Genomic DNA, 23,573 nt, shown 5'->3' on the forward strand with positions numbered 1-23,573 from the left:
ACCGCTTTACTTCTTCCACATTTTGTTACGTTACAGCCTTATTCTAAAATGTATAAAGAATTTCATCAATCTACACACAATACCCCATAATGACAAAGCAAAAACAGGTTTGTAGAACATTTTTTCTAATTTATAAAAAAAATATTTAAAAAATGAAATATCACATTTACATAAGTATTCAGACCCTTTACTCAGTACTTTGTTGAAGCTCCTTTGGCAGCGTTTACAGCCTTTAGACTTCTTGGGTATGACGCTACAAGCTTGGCACACCTGTACTTGGGAAGTTTCTCCCATTCTTCTCTGCAGATCCTCTGTCAGGTTGTATGGGGAGCATCACTCCACAGCTATTTTTTCAGGTCTCTCCATAGATGTTCGATCAGTTTCAAGTCCGGGCTCTGGCTGGGCCACTCAAGGACATTCAGAGACTTGTCCCGAAGCCACTCCTGCGTTGTCTTGCCTGTGTGCTTAGGGTCGTTGTCCTGTTGGAAGGTGAATCTTCACCACAGTCTGGACCAGGTTTTCAACAAGGATCTCTCTGTACTTTGCTCTGTTTATCTTTCCCTCGATCCTGACTAGTCTCCCAGTCCCTGCCGCTGAAAAACATCTGCACAGCATGATGCTGCCACCACCATGCTTCACCGTAGGGATGGTGTCAGGCTTCCTCCAGAAGTGATGCTTGGCATTCAGGCCAAAATCTTGGTTTCATCAGACCAGAGAATCTTATTTCTCATGGTCTGAGAGTCTTTAGCTTCCTTTTGGCAAACTCCAAGCGGGCTGTCATGTGCCTTTTACTGAGGAGTGGCTTCCGTCTGGCCACTCTACCATAAAGGCCTGATTGGTGGAGTGATGACATAGTTGTCCTTCTGGAAGGTTCTCCCATCTCTGGAGCTCTGTCAGAGTGACCATTGGGTTCTTGGTCACCTCCCTGACCAAGGCCCTTCTCCCCTGATTGCTCAGTTTGGCCGGGCGGCCAGCTCTAGGAACAGTCTTGGTGGTTCCAGACTTCTTCCATTTAAGAATGATGAAGGCCACTGTGTTCTTGGGGATCTTCAATGCTGCATAATGTTTTTCGTAGCCTTCCCCAGATCTGTGCCTCGACACAATCCTGTCTTGGATCTCTACGGACAATTCCTTCGACCTCATGGCTTGGTTTTTGCTCTGACATGCACTGTAAACTGTGGGACCTTATATAGACAGGTGTGTGCCTTTCCAAATCATGTCCAATCAGTTCGATTTACCACTGGTGGAGACGAATCAAGTTGGACATCACTGGGGCAGAGGTTCCTGCCATCCAGGACCTCTATATCAGGCGGTGTGAAAAGAAGGGCTGTAAAATCATCAAAGACCCCAACCTACCAAGCCATAGACTATTTTCTCTGCTGCCGCACGGCAAGAGGTACCGGTGCATCAAGTCTGACACCAACAGGCTCTTGAACAGCTTCTATCCCCAAGCAATACGACTGATAAATAGCTAAGAAAATAGCTGCACAGACCGAGTTTACCCTGTATCTTTATTGACCTTTTATTTCAGTATTTGCACTCTATGCACACTCACAGGTCCTTACACACTCACCCACACAGTCACTCCAACACACACACAAACACTCACTCCATCATTTTCGCACTCACACATAATATGCACATACATTTATACTAACTGTACACACATGCACACCCACTCACATGTAAGCTGCTGCTACTCTGTTTATCTTATAACCTGTTGCCTAGTCACCTTACCCCTATACATATCTACCCCCATCACTCCAGTATCCCTGCACATGTAAATATGGTATTGGAACTGACTTTTTAAATATTTCCTGTATATAGTATACTTACTTACTTACTTTATTGTGTATTTCATATTTCTTGTTCTTATTTCTGTGTGCTTTTTCTAGTAATACTGTCACGATCGTCGTAGTAATGAGTAGACCAAGGCGCAGCGTGAGAAACAAACATGACTTTAATTAGTTAAAGTTTCTAAACAAAACAAAACACGACTCGTGAAGTCCACGGTGACAATGACCGAACACGGAACAAAAACCCACAAACCCAAAGTGAAACACAGACAGTTAAATATGGCTCCCAATCAGAGACAACCAGCAAACAGCTGACACTCGTTGCCTCTGATTGGGAGTCACTCAGACCAACCTAGAAATAAACACAACAGAACTACCAACATAGAAATAAACACATAGAATGAACACACCCTGGCTCAACATAATGAGTCCCAGAGCCAGGGTGTGACAGTACCCCCCCCTAAAGGCGCGGACTGCGACCGCGCCTCAACTAAACAAAACAGGAGAGGGCTGGGCGGGCATACCTCCTCGGCGGAGGTTCTGGCTCCGGCCTTGACCACCACCCTCCAATACACCCCCCATAGTGCCCCTGGTCCAGTCTGTCGACTTGCACCCCTGGCTTGGTGCGTGGAGGAGGAACGGGCCTTACCAGGCTGACTTCTCGCACCCCTGGCTTAGTGCGAGTGGCAGGAACAGGCCGGATCGGGCTGGCGACGCGCACCGTAGGTTTGGTGCGAGTGGCAGGAACAGGCCGGGTCGGGCTGGCGACGCGCACCGTAGACTTGGTGCGGGTGGCAGGAACAGGCCGGACCGGGCTGGCGACGCGCACCGTAGGTTTAGTGCGTGGAGCAGGGACAGGCCGGGCTGGGCTGTCGACGCACACCGTAGGCTTGGTGCGTGGAGCAGGGACAGGCCGGGCTGGGCTGTCGACGCACACCGTAGGCTTGGTGCGGGTGGCAGGAACAGGCCGGGCTGGGCTGTCGACGCACACCGTAGGCTTGGTGCGGGTGGCAGGAACAGGCCGGACCGGGCTGGCGACGCGCACCGTAGGTTTAGTGCGTGGAGCAGGGACAGGCCGGGCTGGGCTGTCGACGCACACCGTAGGCTTGGTGCGGGTGGCAGGAACAGGCCGGGCTGGGCTGTCGACGCACACCGTAGGCTTGGTGCGTGGAGCAGGGACAGGCCGGGCTGGGCTGTCGACGCACACCGTAGGCTTGGTGCGGGTGGCAGCAACAGGCCGGGTCGGGCTGGCGACGCGCACCGTAGACTTGGTGCGGGTGGCAGGAACAGGCCGGACCGGGCTGGCGACGCACACCGTAGGTTTAGTGCGTGGAGCAGGGACAGGCCGGGCTGGGCTGTCGACGCACACCGTAGGCTTGGTGCGTGGAGCAGGGACAGGCCGGGCTGGGCTGTCGACGCACACCGTAGGCTTGGTGCGGGTGGCAGGGACAGGCCGGGCTGGGCTGTCGACGCACACCGTAGGCTTGGTGCGTGGAGCAGGGACAGGCCGAACCGGGCTGTGGAGACGGATAGGAGGCCTGGAGTGAATAGCGGCCACCACCCGTCCTGGCTGAATGCCTACCCTCACACACTCTGTGTGAGGCATCCGCACAGGACGTACAGGGCGGTGTACCCCTGGCCTGGTGGCCTTCTGGATCCGCCCCCTTTTCTCCTCCGTCAGCCCCGTCGTCCATGCCGTGTGCCCCCCCCCTAAAAATTTTCTGGGGTTGCCTCACGACCGTCCGACGACGACCCTGATCACGCCGTAGCTCCTCTCTACGGCGCGCCTCCATCGTCTCACTCCATGGCCGGCGATCCATCCCGGCCAGGATTTCCTCCCAGGTCCAGGACCCCTGCCCGTCCAAGATCTGCTCCCACGTCCAGGCTGCCTGCTCCTGGACACGCTGCTTGGTCTTGGTATGGTGGGTTTTTCTGTCACGATCGTCGTAGTAATGAGTAGACCAAGGCGCAGCGTGAGAAACAAACATGACTTTAATTAGTTAAAGTTTCTAAACAAAACAAAACACGACTCGTGAAGTCCACGGTGACAATGACCGAACACGGAACAAAAACCCACAAACCCAAAGTGAAACACAGACAGTTAAATATGGCTCCCAATCAGAGACAACCAGCAAACAGCTGACACTCGTTGCCTCTGATTGGGAGTCACTCAGACCAACCTAGAAATAAACACAACAGAACTACCAAAATAGAAATAAACACATAGAATGAACACACCCTGGCTCAACATAATGAGTCCCAGAGCCAGGGTGTGACAAATACATTATTATTGATTATTGCATTGTTGTGTTTTGAGTTTGCAAGAAAGGCATTTCACTGCACTTGTGACATTAAAACTTGAAAATTTAAAATATAAAAAATGCCCTATTACTAGGCTATTCAAAATCAAAAATAAATTCACTATAATTGTAGGCTAACTCTGAATTTGTTAAATTTAGTCTAGACCAATTATGTACCAAAGATATCTTAAATAAATAAAAAATGTATGTCTGCCGTGTGTAATATGCGGTAGGCTATGTATTGTATAACGGCACAATCATTTTAATTCTGTTTTTTTTTTGGGACTTGTGCCTAAAAGTATTCACCCCCCTTGGCGTTTTTCCTATTTTGTTGCATTACAACCTGTAATTTAAATGGATTTTTATTTGGATTTCATGTAATGGACATACACAAAATAGTCCAAATTGGTGAAGTAAAATAACGTGTTTAAATTTTTTTTAATAAAATAATAATGGAAAAGTGGTGCGTGCATATGTATTCACCCCCTTTGCTATGAAGCCCCTAAATAAGATCTGGTGCAACCAATTACCTTCAGAAGTCACATAATTAGTTAAATAAAGTCCACCTGTGTGCAATCTAAGTGTCACATGATCTCAGTATATATACACCTGTTCTGCAACACCACTAAGCAAGGGGCACCACCAAGCAAGCGGCACCATGAAGACCAAGGAGCTCTCCAAACAGGTCAGGGACAAAGTTGTGGAGAAGTACAGATCAGGGTTGGGTTATAAAAAAATATCAGAAACTTTGAACATCCCACAGAGCACCATTAAATCCATTATTAAAAAATTGAAAGAATATGGCACCACAACAAACCTGCCAAGAGAGGGCCGCCCACCAGAACTCACGGACCAGGCAAGGAGGGTTTTAATCAGAGAGGCAACAAAGAGACCAAAAATAACCCTGAAGGAGCTGCAAAGCTCTGTCCATAGGACCACTTTAAGCCGTACACTCCACAGAGCTGGGCTTTACGGAAGAGTGGCCAGAAAAAAGCCATTGCTTCAAGAAAAAAATAAGCAAACACGTTTGGTGTTCACCAAAAGACATGTGGGAGACTCCCCAAACATATGGAAGAAGGTACTCTGGTCAGATGAGACTAAAATTCAGCTTTTTGGCCTTCAAGGAAAACACTATGTCTGGCGCAAACCCAACACCTCTCATCACCCCGAGAACACCATCCCCACAGTGAAGCATGGTGGTGGCAGCATCATGCTGTGGGGATGTTATTCATCGGCAGGGACTGGGAAACTGGTCAGAATTGAAGGACTGATGGATGGCGCTAAATACAGGGAAATTATTGAGGGAAACCTGTTTCAGTCTTCCAGAGATTTGAGACTGGGACGGAGATTCACCTTCCAGCAGGACAATGACCCTAAGCATACTGCTAAAGCAACACTCGAGTGGTTTAAGGGGAAACATTTAAATGTCTTGGAATGGCCTAGTCAAAGCCCAGACCTCAATCCAATTGAGAACTGTGGTATAACTTAAAGATTGATGTACACCATCCAACTTGAAGGAGCTGGATTAATTTTGCCTTAAAGAATGGGCAAAAATCCCAGTGGCTAGATGTGCCAAGCTTATGGCACATGATGTACCTAACCCAAGAGACTTGCAGCTGTAATTGCTGCAAAAGGTGGCTCTACAAAGTATTGACTTTGGGGGGATAAATAGTTATGCACGCTCAAGTTTTCAGTTTTTTTGTCTTATTTCTTGTTTGTTTCACAAAAAAAAATATTTTGCATCTTCAAAGTGGTAGGCATGTTGTGCAAATCAAATGATACAAAACCCCCCAAAATCTATTTTAATTCCATGTTGTAAGGCAACAATATAGGAAAAATGCCAAGGGGTGTGAATACTTTCGCAAGTCACTGTATATAGGCCTATGCTTATGCATAAGCTCTAATATGCATATGGGTGTTTTGAATTAATCATCACCTTAGAAAGCGCTGTCCATTTCATTGTGTTAGGCTTTGAAATAACATCCACAACGACCATGTTTTCCACTCAGTTTAAACCTGTTGTTGAACGTCTTTCTTCAAATTGATCAATCACAGTAAGGTGAGTTTTAAAAGTACATACTGTTTTGATGATAAGGGTTTGATGTGATTTTCAATTGCATTTGCATATATATATATAGAGCCCTGAGTAGCAGGCCATTAGTGACCTGATGATGTCCAGAGTGCATAAGAGTAGATTAGAGTGACTCAACGGTAATGACTTATGACTGCCGGTGTGGCGGTAATACAGTCACCGCAACAGCTCTAACTACATCACATATGTGCAGATATGATATGAATAATGTATTTATTGAAAACATTGATACATTCAATAGTCAAGTCAGATGCAATGCACCATTATGGTTTAGTTTGCACTCATTTGCAGCATAGGCCTACAATTATTTATTGATCCAGTGGTTGGATTCCAACCATTATAAATGGCAAATCATTAATTCATAAACGTTAACTATAGATATAACATTGCACAACATTGACAGACGACTACGGAATAAAATAGACAGGGGAATATAAACTGAAAGGCTATTAGTTTAAAAGTATAACGTTTATAGGATAATTTCAAGATCCATAATAAGCTGTAAATCATCTACAGTGCTATGAAAAAGTATTTGCCCCCTTTCTAATTTTCTCTACTTTTGCATATTTGTGATACTGAATGTTATCAGATCTTCAATCAAAACCTAATATTAGATAAAGGGAACATAAGTGAACAAATAACACAACAATTACATATTTATTTCATAAACAAAGTTATGCAACACCCAATTCCCCTGTGTGAAAAAGTAATTGCCCCCTTACACTCAATAACTGGTTGTGCCACCTTTAGCTGCAATGACTCCAACCAAATGCTTCCTGTAGTTGTTGATCAGTCTTTCACGTCGCTGTGGAGGAATTTTGGCCCACTCTTCCATGCAGAACTGCTTTAACTCAGTGACGTGTGGGTTTTCAAGCATGAACTGGTCCTGAGGCAGCAAAGCATCCCCAAACCATCACACCACCACCACCATGCTTGACCTTTGGTATGATGTTCTTACTGTGGAATGCAGAGTTTGGTTTTCGCCAGGCATTACTGGAACCATGTCGTCCAAAAAGTTATACTTTTGTATCATCTGTCCATAGAACGTTCTTCCAAGAGTCTTGATGATCATCCAGGTGCTTTTTGGCAAACTTGAGTCAACGACTTGCCATAATAGAGGGAACCATGAATTCTGCTCTGTATCAGAGAATTCTAAAGGAGAATGTCAGACCATCCATCATGCAGCAAGACAATGATCCAAAACACACAATCAAGTCTACATGAAAATAGCTAAAAAGCAACAAATTAGAAGTTTTGGAATGGCCTAGTCAAAGTCCAGACCTAATCCCAATTGAGATGTTGTGGCAGGACTTGAAACGAGCAGTTCATGCTTGAAAACCCACGTCACTGAGTTAAAGCAGTTCTGCATGGAAGAGTGGGCCAAAATTCCTCCACAGCGACGTGAGAGACTGATCAACAACTACAGGAAGCATTTGGTTGTAGTCATTGCAGCTAAAGGTGGCACAACCAGTTCTTGAGTGTAAGGGGGCAATTACTTTTTCACACAGGGGAATTGGGCGTTGCATAACTTTATGAAATAAATATGTAATTGTTGTGTTATTTGTCCACTTATGTGCCCTTTATCTAATATTAGGTTTTGGTTGAAGATCTGATAACATTCAGTATCACAAATATGCAAAAGTAGAGAAAATTCAAGTCTCCCTAGTGGGGCAGTGGTCTAAGGCACTGCATCGCAGTGCTAGCTGTGCCATTAGAGATCCTGGTTCGAATCCAGGCTCTGTCTTAGCCGGCCGCGACCGGGAGACCCATGGGGAGGCGCACAATTGGCAGAGCGTCGTCCAGGGTAGGGGAGGGAATGGCCGGCAGGGATGTAGCTCAGTTGGTAGAGCATGGCGTTTGCAACGCCAGGGTTGTGAGTTCGATTCCCATGGGGGGCCAGTATGAAAAAAAAATAATAATGTATGCACTCTCTAACTGTAAGTCGCTCTGGATAAGAGCGTCTGCTAAATGACTAAAATGTAAATGTAAAAATAGAAAGGGGGCAAATACTTTTTCATAGCACTGTATGTGCATCACGTCATTGCTCTCTCTCTCTCTGCTGTGTCTACTGAGCCGTTGGGCCCGCCCTGCAACCTCATTGGATAACGCTGGGCAGGCCTCTTACTAGTTGGCAATCAAATAGGAGGGGCTTGACCTCATTGGCTAGAACTCGAATTGCTAGGGGGCTGGCCCACATGGGGGGACATGTAGGGAAAATGGCGTGGCACAACTTCAAGAAAACAGTCGCTTTCAAACTAGGGATTTTGTGGCTAATTGAGGTAAGACAGTAATTCTGCATGTATGAACTACACATTGACACATCCAGCCCATGGCGGAAGTTTAAAACATACTTTCTTAGTCGCCAAAGTACTGGAGCATGTCTTTAATACCCATACAAATGTAGACCTCACAATGCATGAAGTACATACACAGTATGTTAAGTGTGTATGCAAGAAGTTTATGTACAGCATGCACTTATATTAATCTGCTCAAAATCAATCCTCTCACTTTGCGGTCATCCATCCACACTTATTTTCAGTTGACAATGGGATAAATGTATTTAAGACTCATTTGGAAGGAAAGTGACAAAGAAACACAGAGGAAATAAAGTGATAATACAATGTTTCAGCTTGTCTGATAGCTTCCTAGATATACTCTGGATCAAAGAGTCTCCTGGGCCCAGTATAAGACTCTGTTGTGATAAGAGTTTAGCATGACTGTGTTCCATTACCTCATACAGACCCATTACTCTATCAATACTGACATCAACTTCTCACCCTGTTGTCACTTAACCTCTCTCTGACAAGAAAACAACAACTGTCAAGTTTCTGAGCACTGTTTTTGTATGATAATGACACCAGAGAATGACTCAATGTGAATTACAGTGAATTCAGTGGGGGAGACTAGTGTTAATGTGTACAAATAACAACAACAAAAATACCTCACATCAAAGCATGAAATGTCATTCGGTTAGTGATGATATCAGAATGTTCAGATAGAACCATTCAGACTGATGCAGATAGACATACCGGTTTTAATAACTGGTTACAAATACTTTACTCTGCGGTTCACAATCCATATTCCAAAGCACTTTCCACAGACCTTGTGCTCTAAGATCCCCACTCATAATAACACGCTTTGGCTTATATGACGCAGCATGAGCAAAATGGGATTTGAGTTCATAACACTGATTGTTTTGTTTGGGACTGTAGGGCTACACAGCGCTTCACCTGGCCTCTATACACGGACACCACCACATCATCCAGCTCCTGATCAACACCTACAGTAAGTGATTACACCAACCTGACTCGCTTATTCTACTTTTTTAGAATCATAATGCAGCACATCCTGATACCTTTGCCATATCAGACCATAAACACATATCAGAAATACATTCCTACAACTGTTTGCCTACAACTACTGTTCTTGCACATATATTACATTATAGCAGCTGTAAGGAGTTTAAAATGGGTATTGCACACAGGATATGACATATGGGTTCAAACTCAGACTCTGAGAGATAAGGCTGGATGCAGATCATGCGTGCATTCAAGGCTTGTCTGAAAGCCAATCTAAAGAATACCGCAACCTAAATTACCTTGGTTGGAGCTGAGATAGAGCACCAAACTCCTCCATCAGATGACAAGGCTAGACGCTGCCAAGCCCACTCAAAAGACTACAAGAGGAGAGGCGGATAAGTACATATTGGCTCTACTGCATCTAACCAAGCTATGAAGCCCAATGGAGCAATTTATGATCAAGGCTGCGTCCCAAATGGTACCCTATTCCCTATATAGTGTACTACTTTTGACTGGAGCCCTATGGGCCCTTCGATATCCTCTAGGCCCTGGTCAAAAGTAGTGCACTATATAGGGAATAGGGTGGCATTTGGGACTCAGACCCAAATCTGCAGGATCCCTATGGTGGTGTGCCAGGTCAGAGGACTTGGTTGTGGAACCCTCCTGCCAGTATAGACAGCCATATGCTTAGAGTCAGCCTGTACCATTCACCCAGATACATAGGCCCTCAGTGTCGCTGTCTTCAGACACTCTCTCTGTACACAAAAGCATGTTTCCATATGGCCAATGAGGATAATGAGTCTGCGCTCTCTCTGCCAAGGACCCCCCTCTACAAATCCCTTTTTTGTGTCTTTCAGAGTCAATGAGATTGAGGCGAGGGAGGGAGGGAGGATGGGCGTTTGGCCTGTCAGTCAAGTGCTCCTGTTGCTGTGTGACAGTTTAGCTCAGGGATAGACAACCCTGGTCCTGGAGTGCCGCAGCCACTTCATGTTTTTGATTTAACTGACCTGGAAGACCAGGTGTGTTGAATTTAGGCAATCACTGAACTGATCAATTAGCTCAGTGTGGTACCTAGTTGGAACAAAATCCTGCACTTCCTGCAGCACTCCAGGAACAGGGTTGCCTACCCCTGGTTTGGCTAAACGCAATGGTGTGTTGCAACCATGCACCCAATTTGTCTGAACCCTATTCCTCTATGCAGATTGGTGTTTTTTCCCTTGATTCTGTCTTCGAAAAGACCAACGAAGTGACACACACAGTCTCCTGGGACAACTGTTTGAATTCATGTAATTTTAACATCGGCCTCTGTCCCTATCCCACCCCTGTTGGACAAGACACTCCAACATTTAACAATAGGCTTTGATTTTCATTGACAACTGTAAACAAAGATACTGCATAACCATAGCGAAGGATGATTTGATTAAAAGTGATGGAACAGTTAGTCCAACTTTGTTTGTTTAAACCTGAGCTCTCGACCCCACCATACACATACAGCACCTTCAGAAAGTATTCACACCCCTTGACTTTTTACACATTTTGTTTTGTTACAACCTGAATAAATATGGATTAAATTGAGATTTTTTGTCACTGGCCTACACACAATACCCCATAATGTCAGTGGAATTATGATTTTAGATTTTTTTAAACAAATTAATTAAAAATGAAAAGCTGAAATGTCTTGAGTCAATAAGTATTCAACCCCTTTGTTATGGCAAACCTAAATAAGTTCAGGAGCAAAAATGTGCTTAACAAGTCACATAATAAGTTGCATGGACTCACTCTGGTTGCAATAATAGTGTTTAATATGAGTTTTGAATAACTACCTCATCTCTGTACCCCACAAATACAATTATCTGTAAGGTCCCTCAGTTGATCAGTGAATTTCAAACACAGATTCAACCACAAAGACCAGGGAGGTATTCCAATGCCTCGTAAAGAAGGGCACCTATTGGTAGATGGGTAAAAAAAAAAAAAAAAAAAGCAGACAATGAAAATCCCTTTGAGCATGGTGAAGTTATTATTTACACAAACTTACTAACTCAGTTGCCGGAGAGGAAGAAAACAGCTCAGGGATTTCACAATGAGGCCAATGGTGACTTAAAAACAGTTAGGGTTTAATGGCTGTGATAGGAGAAAACTGAGGATGGATCAACAACACAGTAGTTTCTCCACAATACTAACCTAATTGACGGAGTGAAAAGAAGCCTGTACAGAATAAAAATATTCAAAAACATGCGTCCTGTTTGCAACAAGGCACTAAAGTAATACTGCCAAAAAATGTAACTTGTCATGTTTGGGGCAAATCCAATATAACACATTAGTGAGTACCACTCTCCATATTTTCAAGCATAGTGGTGGCTGCATCATGTTATGGGTATGCTTGTAATAGTTAAGAACTGTGGAGTTTTTCAGGATAAAAAATAAATGGAATGGAACTAAGCACAAGCAAAATCCTAGAGGAAAACCTGGTTCAGTCTGCTATCCACCAGACACTGGAAGATGAATTCACCTTTCAGCAGGACAATAACCTAAAACAAAAGGCCAAATCTACACTGGAGTTGCTTACCAAGAAGAAAGTAAATGTTCCTGAGTGGCAGAGTTACAGTTTTGACTGAAATCTGCTTGAAAATCTATGGCAAGACCTGAAAATGGTTGTCTAGAAATTATCAATAACCAATTTGACAGAGCTTGAATAATTTTAAAGATTTACAGCTGTAATCGCTGCCAAAGGTGATTCTAATATACACTACATGACCAAAAGTATGTGGACACCTGCTCGTCGAACATCTCATTCCAAAATCATGGGCATTAATATGGAGTTGGTCCCCCCTTTGCTGCTATAACAGCCTCCACTCTTCTGGGAAAGCTTTCCACTAGATGTTGGAACAATGCTGCGGGGACTTGCTTCCATTCAGCCACAAGAGCATTTGTGAGGTCGGGCACTGATGTTGGGCGATTAGGCCTTGCTCGCAGTCGGCGTTCCAATTCATCCCAAAGGTGTTCGATGGGGTTGAGGTCAGGGCTCTGTGCAGGCCAGTTAAGTTATTCCACACCGATCTCGACAAATAATTTCTGTATGGACCTCGCTTTGTGCACGGGGGCATTGTCATGCTGAAACAGGAAAGGGCCTTCCCCAAACTGTTGCCACAAAGTTGGAAGCCCAGAATCATCTAGAATGTCATTGTATGCTGTAGTGTTACGATTTCCATTCACTGGAACTAAAGGGCCTGAACCATGAAAAACAGCCCCAGACCTTTATTCCTCCTCCACCAAACTTTACAGTTGGCACTATGCATTGGGGCAGGTAGCGTTCTCCATACACACACATACACATATACATACATACATACATACATACATACATACACATACATATATATTTTTAAAATATATTCCCCTTTATTACTTTCCAACCCCACCACCCTTTCCCTAATTGGAGTAAACTAGTGAACAACAATGCTTAGGCCTCTACTTCCAGCGCATGGTGATCTTAGGCTTGTGTGTGGCTGAAGCTCCCGACGAACAGTTATTTTGCTGAAGTTGCTTCCAGAGGCAGTTTGGAACTCGGTAGGGAGTGTTGCAACCGAGGAGAGACGATTTTTACGCATTACGAGGTCCTGTTCGGTGAGCTTGTTTGGCCTACCACTTCACGGCTGAGCCGTTGTTGCTCCTAGACGTTTCCACTTCACAATAACAGCACTTACAGTTGACCGGGGCAGCTCTAGCAGGGCAGAAATTTGACAAACTGACTTGTTGGAAAGGTGGCATCCTATGACGGTGCCACGTTGAAAGTCACTGAGCTCTTCAGTAAGGCCATTCTACTGCCAATGTTTGGCTATGGAGATTGCATGGCTGTGTGCTCAATTTTATACACCTGTCAGGGTGTGGCTGAAATAGCCGAATCAATCATTTTAAGGGGTGTCCACATACTTTTGTATAAATAGTGTATATTGACTCAGAGGGTCTAATGAAGATATATATATATTTTTTTTTTTTTTGTGTGTGTAGATCGTTGACAGAAAATGACAATTAAATCCATTTTAGTTCCACTTTGTAACACAACAAAATGTGGAAAAAATTCAAGGGGTGTGAATACTTTCTGAAGGCACTGTAAAGAGATAGAGGTGTGAGTCTCTGCAGACAGACACACGCAGCAGTAGTTGCCTAACTCTGTTTACCAGAGCTGCAAGGGATTGTCAGTAGGAGGAAACTGTCAGTAATGAACAGAGTCAGTTACACATCCATTACTGTCTCTGTGTGAGAGAGAAAACAACCTCTGTGGACCCTCTACCTCATTTAAACTGCTTTATAATTGCTTGGTTTATACAGATATGTACATCTGTCATTTGTAGGGGGGAATAAGTACTCTGAATTTACAGTTTTTTACACAACCATTGTAAAGATATCATATTCATGGTCCAATCAACAAATAACAGCAATTTGCATCAATTACACAGACAGGGTGATCTTCATAATACTCATGTTTATATTATCGTTATATCCAATAGATTACATGACTTTCTGAAACTATACCGATGGACATATTGTTTACCCTTGGCCTGTTGTTATCTACAGTGCCCTGGGACTGTATGTATTAAGCATCTCAGAGTAAGAGAGCTGATTTAGGATCAGTTTTGCCTTTTAGATCACAATGAATAAGATTACACGGACAGGGGGGGGACTTGCCCCTCATCTGCACATGGTCATGAGAGGAGGGTTAAATGCTGTTTTGCATCAAGCAGCCCCAAAATGGCAATCAAAGCAGACACAGCACACTCTTATTCATTCAGATTGGATTGGCAGGGCTGGCAGATGGTAACCGTGCGTCTGCAGAGAGAGGGAGAGAACCTGAATACAGAATGAGACATTTTAGAATCAGTGGATCCTGTGTCATTTATTCTGAAGCGGCATTACAGGCTGTTGATTTGCCTTCAGAAAGAATAGAGGAGCTGCTGACCTTTCTCTCAGTCACTCTCTCTCTCTGCCCGCCCTCCTCTCAAAAGCACAATTCCCTCTCCTCCACTGCATGTTATCTCAGATAATTACCTGCCGCCTCTCTCCAGAGTCCCTGGGGGCCTCTCTCTCCCTCCCTCTCACTCAGCCGCTCCATTGTGGAGGGGAATGGAGGAGGAAAAGAAGAAAGAAGAGTGGAGGGGGAGTTTTCAGCTCAGCTTCCTGATAGCCAACAAGCTATTTCTTAATGAGGCTCTCAGGTATTGGTGGTGGTGGAGGCTCCCCACCCAGTTGAGAGCCTCCGTCCACGAGAGAGTAACAGTGATGAGCATTGTGGGAAAACACGGGGGCAATAGCCAGAGACTGCACCACCTCCCGCCCATCCCACTGTAGAGATTATTTTTAATGACCCCCCCACAGGTACATCTGTAAAAACTTCAGATACAGGAGCTGAGGAGCAAGTCGCTCACGTGTCCTTGACTCCTGTCCTCTCACTGACATTTGAGACACGACTCAAAACCATTAGTGCTGCTGGCCTACTGAACTGCCTTTAGCCTAGTATATAGGCTACTGTGTGTGTGTGTGTGTGTGTGTGTGTGTGTGAGAGAGAGAGATTTAGGGAATACGCTATCATGACTTTTGTTGGAACATGGTTGTACAATATTATTTGCTATTTTGCATGTTATGAATGGATTTATATCTAAATAAACAAATTATATTGGGATCATATCAAATTATCTCCTGACTATACAAGTCAGATAGATTTGTTCATTTACATTTACATTTACATAATTTAGCAGACGCTCTTATCCAGAGCGACTTACAAATTGGTGCATTCACCTTATAGCCAGTGGGATAACCACTTGACAATATATATATATACTTTTTTTTGGGGGGGGTGGAAGGATTACTTTATCCTATCCCAGGTATTCCTTAAAGAGGTGGGGTTTCAAGTGTCTCCGGAAGGTGGTGAGTGACTCCGCTGTCCTGGCGTCGTGAGGGAGCTTGTTCCACCATTGGGGTGCCAGAGCAGCGAACAGTTTTGACTGGGCTGAGCGGGAACTGTGCTTCCGCAGAGGTAGGGGGACCAGCAGGCCAGAGGTGGATGAACACAATGCCCTCGTTTGGGTGTAGGGACTGATCAGAGCCTGAAGGTACGGAGGTGCCGTTCCCCTCACAGCTCCGTAGGCAAGCACCATGGTCTTGTAGCAGATGCAAGCTTCAACTGGAAGCCAGTGGAGTGTGCGGAGGAGCGGGGTGACATGAGAGAACTTGGAAAGGTTGAACACCAGACGGGCTGCGGCATTCTGGATGAGTTGTAGGGATTTAATGGCACAGGCAGGGAGCCCAGCCAACAGCAAGTTGCAGTAATCCAGACGGGAGATGACAAGTGCCTGGATTAGGACCTGTGCCGCTTCCTGTGTAAGGCAGGGTCGTACTCTCCGAATGTTGTAGAGCATGAACCTACAGGATCGGGTCACCGCCTTGATGTTAGCGGAGAATGACAGGGTGTTGTCAAGGGTCACGCCAAGGCTCTTCGCACTCTGGGAGGAGGACACAACGGAGTTGTCAACCGTGATGGCGAGATCATGGAACGGGCAGTCCTTCCCCGGGAGGAAGAGCAGCTCCGTCTTGCCGAGGTTCAGCTTGAGGTGGTGATCCGTCATCCACACAGATATGTCTGCCAGACATGCAGAGATGCGATTCGCCACCTGGTTATCAGAAGGGGGAAAGGAGAAGATTAGTTGTGTGTCGTCTGCGTAGCAATGATAGGAGAGGCCATGTGAGGATATGACAGAGCCAAGTGACTTAGTGTATAGCGAGAATAGCAGAGGGCCTAGAACTGAGCCCTGGGGGACACCAGTGGTGAAAGCACGTGCTGCGGAGACAGATTCTCGCCACGCCACTTGGTAGGAGCGACCTGTCAGGACGCAATCCAAGAGTGAGCCGCGCCGGAGATGCCCAGCTCGGAGAGGGTGGAGAGGAGGACCTGATGGTTCACAGTATCAAAGGCAGCAGACAGGTCTAGAAGGACAAGAGCAGAGGAGAGAGAGTTAGCTTTAGCAGTGCGGAGAGCCTCCGTGACACAGAGAAGAGCAGTCTCAGTTGAATGACCAGTCTTGAAACCAAGAAGGTCATTCTGAGAGAGATAGCAAGAGAGTTGTCTAAAGACGGCACGCTCAAGAGTTTTGGAGAGAAAAGAAAGAAGGGATACTGGTCTGTAGTTGTTGACATCAGAGGGATCGAGTGTTGGTTTTTTGAGAAGGGGTGCAACTCTCGCTCTCTTGAAGACGGAAGGGACATAGCCAGCGGTCAAGGATGAGTTGATGAGCGAGGTGAGGTAAGGGAGAAGGTCACCGGAGATGGTCTGGAGAAGAGAGGAGGGGATAGGGTCAAGCGGGCAGGTTGTTGGGCGGCCGGCCGTCACAAGTCGCAAGATTTTATCTGGAGAGAGAGGGGAGAAAGAAGTCAAAGCATAGGGTAGGGCAGTGTGAGCAGGACCAGCAGTGTCATTTGACTTAACAAACGAGGATCGGATGTCGTCTACCTTCTTTTCAAAATGGTTGACGAAGTCATCCACAGAGAGGGAGGAGGGGGGGGGGATGAGGATTCAGCAGGGAGGAGAAGGTGGCAAAGAGCTTCCTAGGGTTCGAGGCAGATGCTTGGAATTTAGAGTGTTCAAAATCTAGTGTCTTGCACAGTGAGCTCCAAAAGTATTGGGGCAGTGACAAATGTTTTGTTGTTTTGGCTCTGTACTCCGGCACTTTGGATTTGAAATGATACAATGACTATGAGGTTAATGTGTACACTGTCAGCTTTAATTTGAGGGTATTCCCTCAAATTAAAGCTGACAGTCTACACTTTAACCACAGTCATTGTATAATTTCAAATCCAAAGTGCCGGAGTACAGAGCCAAAACAAACAAACAAAATGTCACTGTCCCAATACTTTTGGAGCTCACCGTATGTCTAAGTATCAATATACAGAAAATATCTTCCTCCCCATTTGATCAGATGCCAGAACTAACATCAGGGACTACCATGGGAAGCATGCAGTCCACTACTGGAGTGGCAACGCTGATGTGTTCAACAAACCAGGCTCGCAGTCATGTAAGTGCTTTTAGTGTATGGCCTTCCTGTGGTTTCCACTTGTAGCTAAAGGGAACACCACATCAATATATACACCACAACAGTTAGTCAATCCATTTCTTGAGCATGTAGTAGATATAGTACAGTCATGGTCAAAAGTTTTGAGAAGTATTGGTCTTCACAAAGTTTGCTGCTTCAGTGTTTTTAGATATTTTTGTCAGATGTTACTATGGTATACTGAAGTATAATTACAAGCAGTCCATAAGTGTCAAAGGCTTTTATCGACAATTACATTAAGTTTATGCAAAGAGTCAATATTTGCAGTGTTGACCCTTCCTTTTCAAGACCTCTGCAATCTGCCCTGGCATGCTGTCAATTAATTTCTGGGCCACATCCTGACTGTTGGCAGCCCATTCTTGCGTAATCAATGCTTGGAGTTTGTCAGAATTTGTGGTTTTTTGTTTGTCCACCCGGCTCTTGAGGATTGACCACAAGTTCTCAATGGGATTAAGGTCTGGGGAGTTTCCTGGCCATGGACCCAAAATATCGATGTGTTGTTCCGCGAGCCACTTAGTTATCACTTTTGCCGTATGGCAAGGTGCTGGAAAAGGTATTGTTCGTCACCAAACTGTTCTTGGATGGTTGGGAGAAGTTGCTCTCGGAGGATGTGTTGGTACCATTCTTTATTTAGGCAAAATTGTGAGTGAGCCCACTCCCTTGGCTGAGAAGCAACCCCACACATGAATGGTCTCAGGATGCTTTACTGTTGGCATGACACAGGACTGACGGTAGCGCTCACCTTGTCTTCTCCGGACAAGCTTTTTTCTGCAAAGCAATGATGACGGCACGTGTTTCCTTGCAGGTAACCATGGTTAACAGAGGAAGAACAATTATTTCAAGCATCACCCTCTTTTTAAAGCTTCCAGTCTGTTATTCTAACTCAATCAGCATGACAGAGTGATCTCCATCCTTGTCCTCGTCAACACTCTCACCTGTGTTAACGAGAGAATCACTGACATGATGTCAACTGGTCCTTTTGTGGCAGGGCTGAAATGCAGTGGAAATGTTTTTTGGGGATTAAGTTCACTCTTCATAACATTCTGGAGAATATGCAAATCGCCATCATATAAACTGAGGCAGCAGACTTTGTGAAAATTAATAGTTGTGTCATTCTCAAAACTTTTGACCACGACTGTAGGTGGTGTTGTTTGAGCAGTCTCATCCACTGATGGTGTAGTGTGGTATAGTTCGAGTAGAGCTGTTGTAATTAATTGGTTGCATGTGTTGTCTCATTAAAATTTAGCACTGATGCTTTTTATAGAGCATGGCATGCCAATACTGATTAAACATGCCTTGATGTTCCTCCCCCTCTCAGGTGGGAAGTGGTCGTCCAAAGGAGGAAGAAAGGCCCAGCGCTACACCAACCTACCCTCTCTGCTCCTCTCTCGCTCACGGAGCCAGGGGAACCTCAACAACCTGGAGTTTGGGACTGCGCCTCAGACCCCCCGCTCCCCATCCAGTATGGACTTCCACAGCTTCCCATCCCCACAGCTCTATGGAGATCATTTCTGAATAAAGATAGATACCAGATTGTTTTATACTGAGTCCCAAATGGAACCCTATTCCCTATATAGTGCATATATATATATATAGTCCCATAGGGCTCTGGTCAAAGTAGTGGACCATGTAGGGAATTGGGTGCTATTTGGGAGTGTCTGTTAAATGACTAAAATGTAATGTAAATGTAAGCTGATATTTCTCTGTCAAATCAATTATTGCAAGATAGCAAGAACCAGTGTCAAACCAGAACTAGAATGGCATTTCTATGGTCTCCTTGCCTAATTCTAAGGATTTGGCTGTCTAACACACTGACATGTACAGCTCTGTGTGAGGTTCTGTCTTCAAGCCTCCAGTGGGTGATGAAGTCCCTTCCTTCTATGTAATGTATTACAGGTTATGGACATGTGCAATCAGGTGGCAGGAAGGTGGGAGTGCATGCCACTCCATCCTGGATATGACAGTTTGCCTCATGGGTCCAGCAGGCAGAGTACAATAGCTACAGGCAGTTGTGAGATGCAGGAGGATGGCACTCTTCTCATACTGAGTAGCTACAGAGTAATATGAGAAGAATGCAATTGCTGAATGCTAGATTCTATCAGGTCCGCCCTTAGCATAGCAGTTGTTTTGTCTGTGTCGCAGGTGGAACTGTTCGAGCTGTCAAATCCACAAGCGGCTCCTGGCATTATACCTAAAGTGGACATTGCCATTGGCTGCACGGAGTCGCATTAAGAGAAATCCCATGCAGCCTTGTTTGCAAGTTGGAACACTGGAATGTGAGATGTAATCTACACCTTGATTAGGCTGATAGAAATTGTCATTATTTTGGTTAATGATTTTCAATTTGAGTGTCATTATTTCTATATAGCTACACTTTCTCATTCTGAACTAATGCAAGTGGGACGGGTGTGGCTTCGTAACAATCACCACACGAGCAGCCGCTCAGCGATTTGACAGCTCTAACGGAGTTAAACCTCAGACACCGCCAAAACACCAGATATGCGGGTGTCGGCTATGTGTAAACGCTTGATCTGACTGAATCTAGGCCAAAGTGTTTTGATAACTTTCAAGTGTAACATTTCCATGTAGAATAAACCATCCTTCACATAATACTGTGGAAGCAGTGTTCTGCTAATATAACAATGTGCAAATGTTAGACTTCTCTTTCATCTTTTATTGTCATTCACAGCCGATAGAGATACTGTAACCTATCAACATTTTGGTCTGGTGGTGCTGGGGCTACCTTACCAAACATGTCAGTTGTCATACCTTCCTGTATGGTGCCCCAACCCCCCTCAACCTGTATTTCAGTCAAAGGACTCCATGACCAAAGCCTCTCTCCTGTCCTCCATCTCTAGAAAAACAAGGTAGAGTTGATGAGTGACACATATATTGAAAGTGTGGTGTTATCTTGTCCATATATTCAGTTTGTCTGTCTGTAAATTCTGTTTATTGTGGGCCACTATTTCATTCCTGTACATTTATGTAGCGAATAAAGGGGATTCTGATATTACTAAATCATTCTGATATTACTAAACACTTGTGATGTCCTGTCTTCTTAGTAATCACCTTTTGTCCCTTCTGAGGTGTTTTGCCAGTGCCAGTAGATCATCTCCAAGCCCCTCGTCACTGATACTGGTCACAAAGGAGCCTGACTTACAAATCCAATCCAGCTCCTATCACACACGCACACATACAGAGACAGAGACAGAGAGAGAGAGAGACTCACCATCAGTGTTGGGGAAGCTATTCCAAAAATAGATTTTACCAAGCTACCAATTACTTCACACCGAAAGAAGTTAAGCTACAATAAAGCTACCACTACGAAAAATATAGTTTAGTTAACTAAAGTTACTTCTAAAAAGTAGTTCACTACATCTAAATTACTTTGTGAAAAATATATGACCAACTGGCTCAATTCGGTCTTATGTATGAAATGGTGTTTGTTACATTGGTTAAAAGTAGAGACTCAGAGCTATAAAAGGGTATATCATACACTACAGTTAAGGAACAATGGGAAAGTAATTCTGCTTTGAAAGTTGATGAACGTTTGAGAAAATGGTTCTTGAATGTTTTGTAAAACCTACTGGAGAGCTCTTCTTTGTCTACATCCATTCAGCATTGTTCACACCCTCTTAAGCCTTAGCCACACCCATCTCTTTAAGGATTCACATGTGAGGCCATGTGCTATACAGAGTGAGTACGGTAGTGTACTAAACAACCAAAGATTTCAAGAATAAAGGCTGGTTTATACTACACCTATTGACATGTCTATAGACAGTTGTCGCAGTGACTTATGAAAAAGTATAAACACAAAAACGACAGGCTGCATGACATCAGCAGCCTGGTGGTCCAAAATAGCATAACTGGTGTATTTTAACACCAATAAACCCATCCGTTTAAAAATGAATTTAGTAGACAGTTGAAGTCGGAAGTTTACATACACCTTAGCCAAATACATGTAAACTCAGTTTTTCACAATTCCTGACATTTAATCCTAGTAAAAATTCCCTGTCTTAGGTCAGTTAGGATCACCACTTTATTTTAAGAATGTGAAATGTCAGAATAATAGTAGAGAGAAATAATTTATTTCAGCTTTTATTTCTTTCATCACATTCCCAGTGGGTCAGAAGTTTGCATACACTCAATTAGCATTTGGTAGCATTGCCTTTAAATTGTTTAACTTGGGTCAAACGTTTTGGGTAGCCTTCTACAACCTTCCCACAATAAGTTGGGTGAATTTTGGCCCATTCCTCCTGACAGAGCTGGTGTAACTGAGTCAGGTTTGTAGGTCTCCTTGCTCGCACACGCTTTTTCAGTTCTGCCCACATATTTTCTATAGGATTGAGGTCAGGGCATTGTGATGGCCACTCCAATACCTTGACTTTGTTGTCCTTAAACCATTTTGCCACAACTTTGGAAGTATGCTTGGGGTCATTGTCCATTTGGAAGACCCATTTGCGACCAAGCTTTAACTCCCTGACTGATGTCTTGAGATGTTGCTTCAATATATCCACATAATTTTCCTTCCTCATGATGCCATCTATTTTGTGAAGTGCACCAGTCCCTCCTGCAGCAAAGAACCCCCACAGCATGATTCTGCCACCCCTGTGCTTCACGTTTGGGATGGTGTTCTTCGGCTTGCAAGCAACCCCCTTTTTCCTCCAAACATAACGATGGTCATTATGGCCAAACGGTTCTATTTTTGTTACATCAGACCAGAGGACATTTCTCCAAAAAGTATGATCTTTGTCCCCATGTGCAGTTGCAAACCGTAGTCTGGCTTTTTTATGGCGGTTTTGGAGCAGTGGCTTCTTCCTTGCTGAGCGGCCTTTCAGGTTATGTCGATATAGGACTCGTTTTACTGTGGATATAGATACTTTTGTACCTGTTTCCTCCAGCATCTTCATAAGGTCCTTTGCTGTTGTTCTGTGATTGATTTGCATTTTTCGCACCAAAATATGTTCATCTCTAGGAGACAGAACGCGACTCCTTCCTGAGCGGTATGACGGCTGCATGGTCCAATGGTGTTTATACTTGCATACTATTGTTTGTACAGATGAACGTGGTATCTTAAGGCGTTTGGAAATTGCTCCCAAGGATTAACCAGACTTGTGGAGGTCTACAATTCTTTTTCTGAGGTCTTGGCTGATTTCTTTTGATTTTCCCATGATGTCAAGCAAAGAGGCACTGAGTTTGAAGGTAGGCCTTGAAATACATCCACAGGTACACTTCCAATTGACTCAAACGATGTCAATTAGCCTATCAGAAGCTTCTAAAGCCATGACATCATTTTCGGGAATTTTCCAAGCTGTTTAAAGGCACAGTCAACTTAGTGTATGTAAACTTCTGACCCACTGGAATTGTGATGCAGTGAATTATAAGTGAAATAATCTGTCTGTAAACAATTGTTGGAAAAATTACTTGTGTCATGCACAAAATAGACCGACTTGCCAAACGACTTGCCAAAACTATAGTTTGTTAACAAGACATTTGTGGAGTGGTTGAAAAACGAGTTTTAATGACTCCAACCTAAGTGTATGTAAACTTCCGACTTCAACTGTATGTCAATCTAGCAAACTAGGCAACTGAAAGCAAACTTTCTAAACAATGTTTTGATTCATTTCTAGCTTGTTAGCTAGCTAGCTAACAAGTTCAAATAATGACCATATCATACAGCTGACAACATCTTAACTTTAGCTAATTTGTATTCGTTATTACAGGAAAATAAACTCACAACAAGATAATTATTTACAAGTGAATGGTGAGCTAATTACAGAAAATTGCTTACGGTTGTGAGTGTGATTAAATAAAAGCAGGGCTTTCTACCGGAGAATTTTAGAACTTGGCCTAACGTTATATCCTAATTTGACTTTAGTGCAGGTCATGTTCTTCTTCACATTACCCTCTCTGGTAAACACACACTATATCATATAAAATCTAAGTTTATTTGTCACATGCACAGGATACAGAAGGTGTATACGGTG

The 23,573-nt window shown here is 44.2% G+C and overlaps 1 protein-coding gene across 1 annotated transcript; it reads left to right on the top strand.

Moving 5' to 3' along the window:
- Positions 1-6,317: 6,317 nt before the first annotated feature.
- Positions 6,318-19,206, top strand: LOC121577158 (ankyrin repeat domain-containing protein SOWAHC-like). Its single transcript, XM_045212661.1, has 4 exons — positions 6,318-6,335; positions 9,401-9,473; positions 17,455-17,550; positions 18,905-19,206. The coding sequence occupies exons 1-4, from the start codon at positions 6,318-6,320 to the stop codon at positions 19,099-19,101; spliced, it is 384 nt and encodes a 127-aa protein (XP_045068596.1). The 3' UTR covers positions 19,102-19,206.
- The last annotated feature ends 4,367 nt before the right edge of the window (positions 19,207-23,573 follow it).

This window comes from Coregonus clupeaformis, unplaced genomic scaffold (assembly GCF_020615455.1).
Source record: "Coregonus clupeaformis isolate EN_2021a unplaced genomic scaffold, ASM2061545v1 scaf0038, whole genome shotgun sequence".
Lineage (NCBI taxonomy): Eukaryota > Metazoa > Chordata > Actinopteri > Salmoniformes > Salmonidae > Coregonus > Coregonus clupeaformis.

What these genes read in the sequence shown, in the direction of transcription:
- LOC121577158 (XM_045212661.1), top strand. An exon ending in GCTCCTGATCAACACCTACA is followed by an intron (nt 9,474 to 17,454) that starts GTAAGTGATTAC and finishes CCATTTGATCAG; the next exon opens with ATGCCAGAACTAACATCAGG. An exon ending in CAAACCAGGCTCGCAGTCAT is followed by an intron (nt 17,551 to 18,904) that starts GTAAGTGCTTTT and finishes TCCCCCTCTCAG; the next exon opens with GTGGGAAGTGGTCGTCCAAA.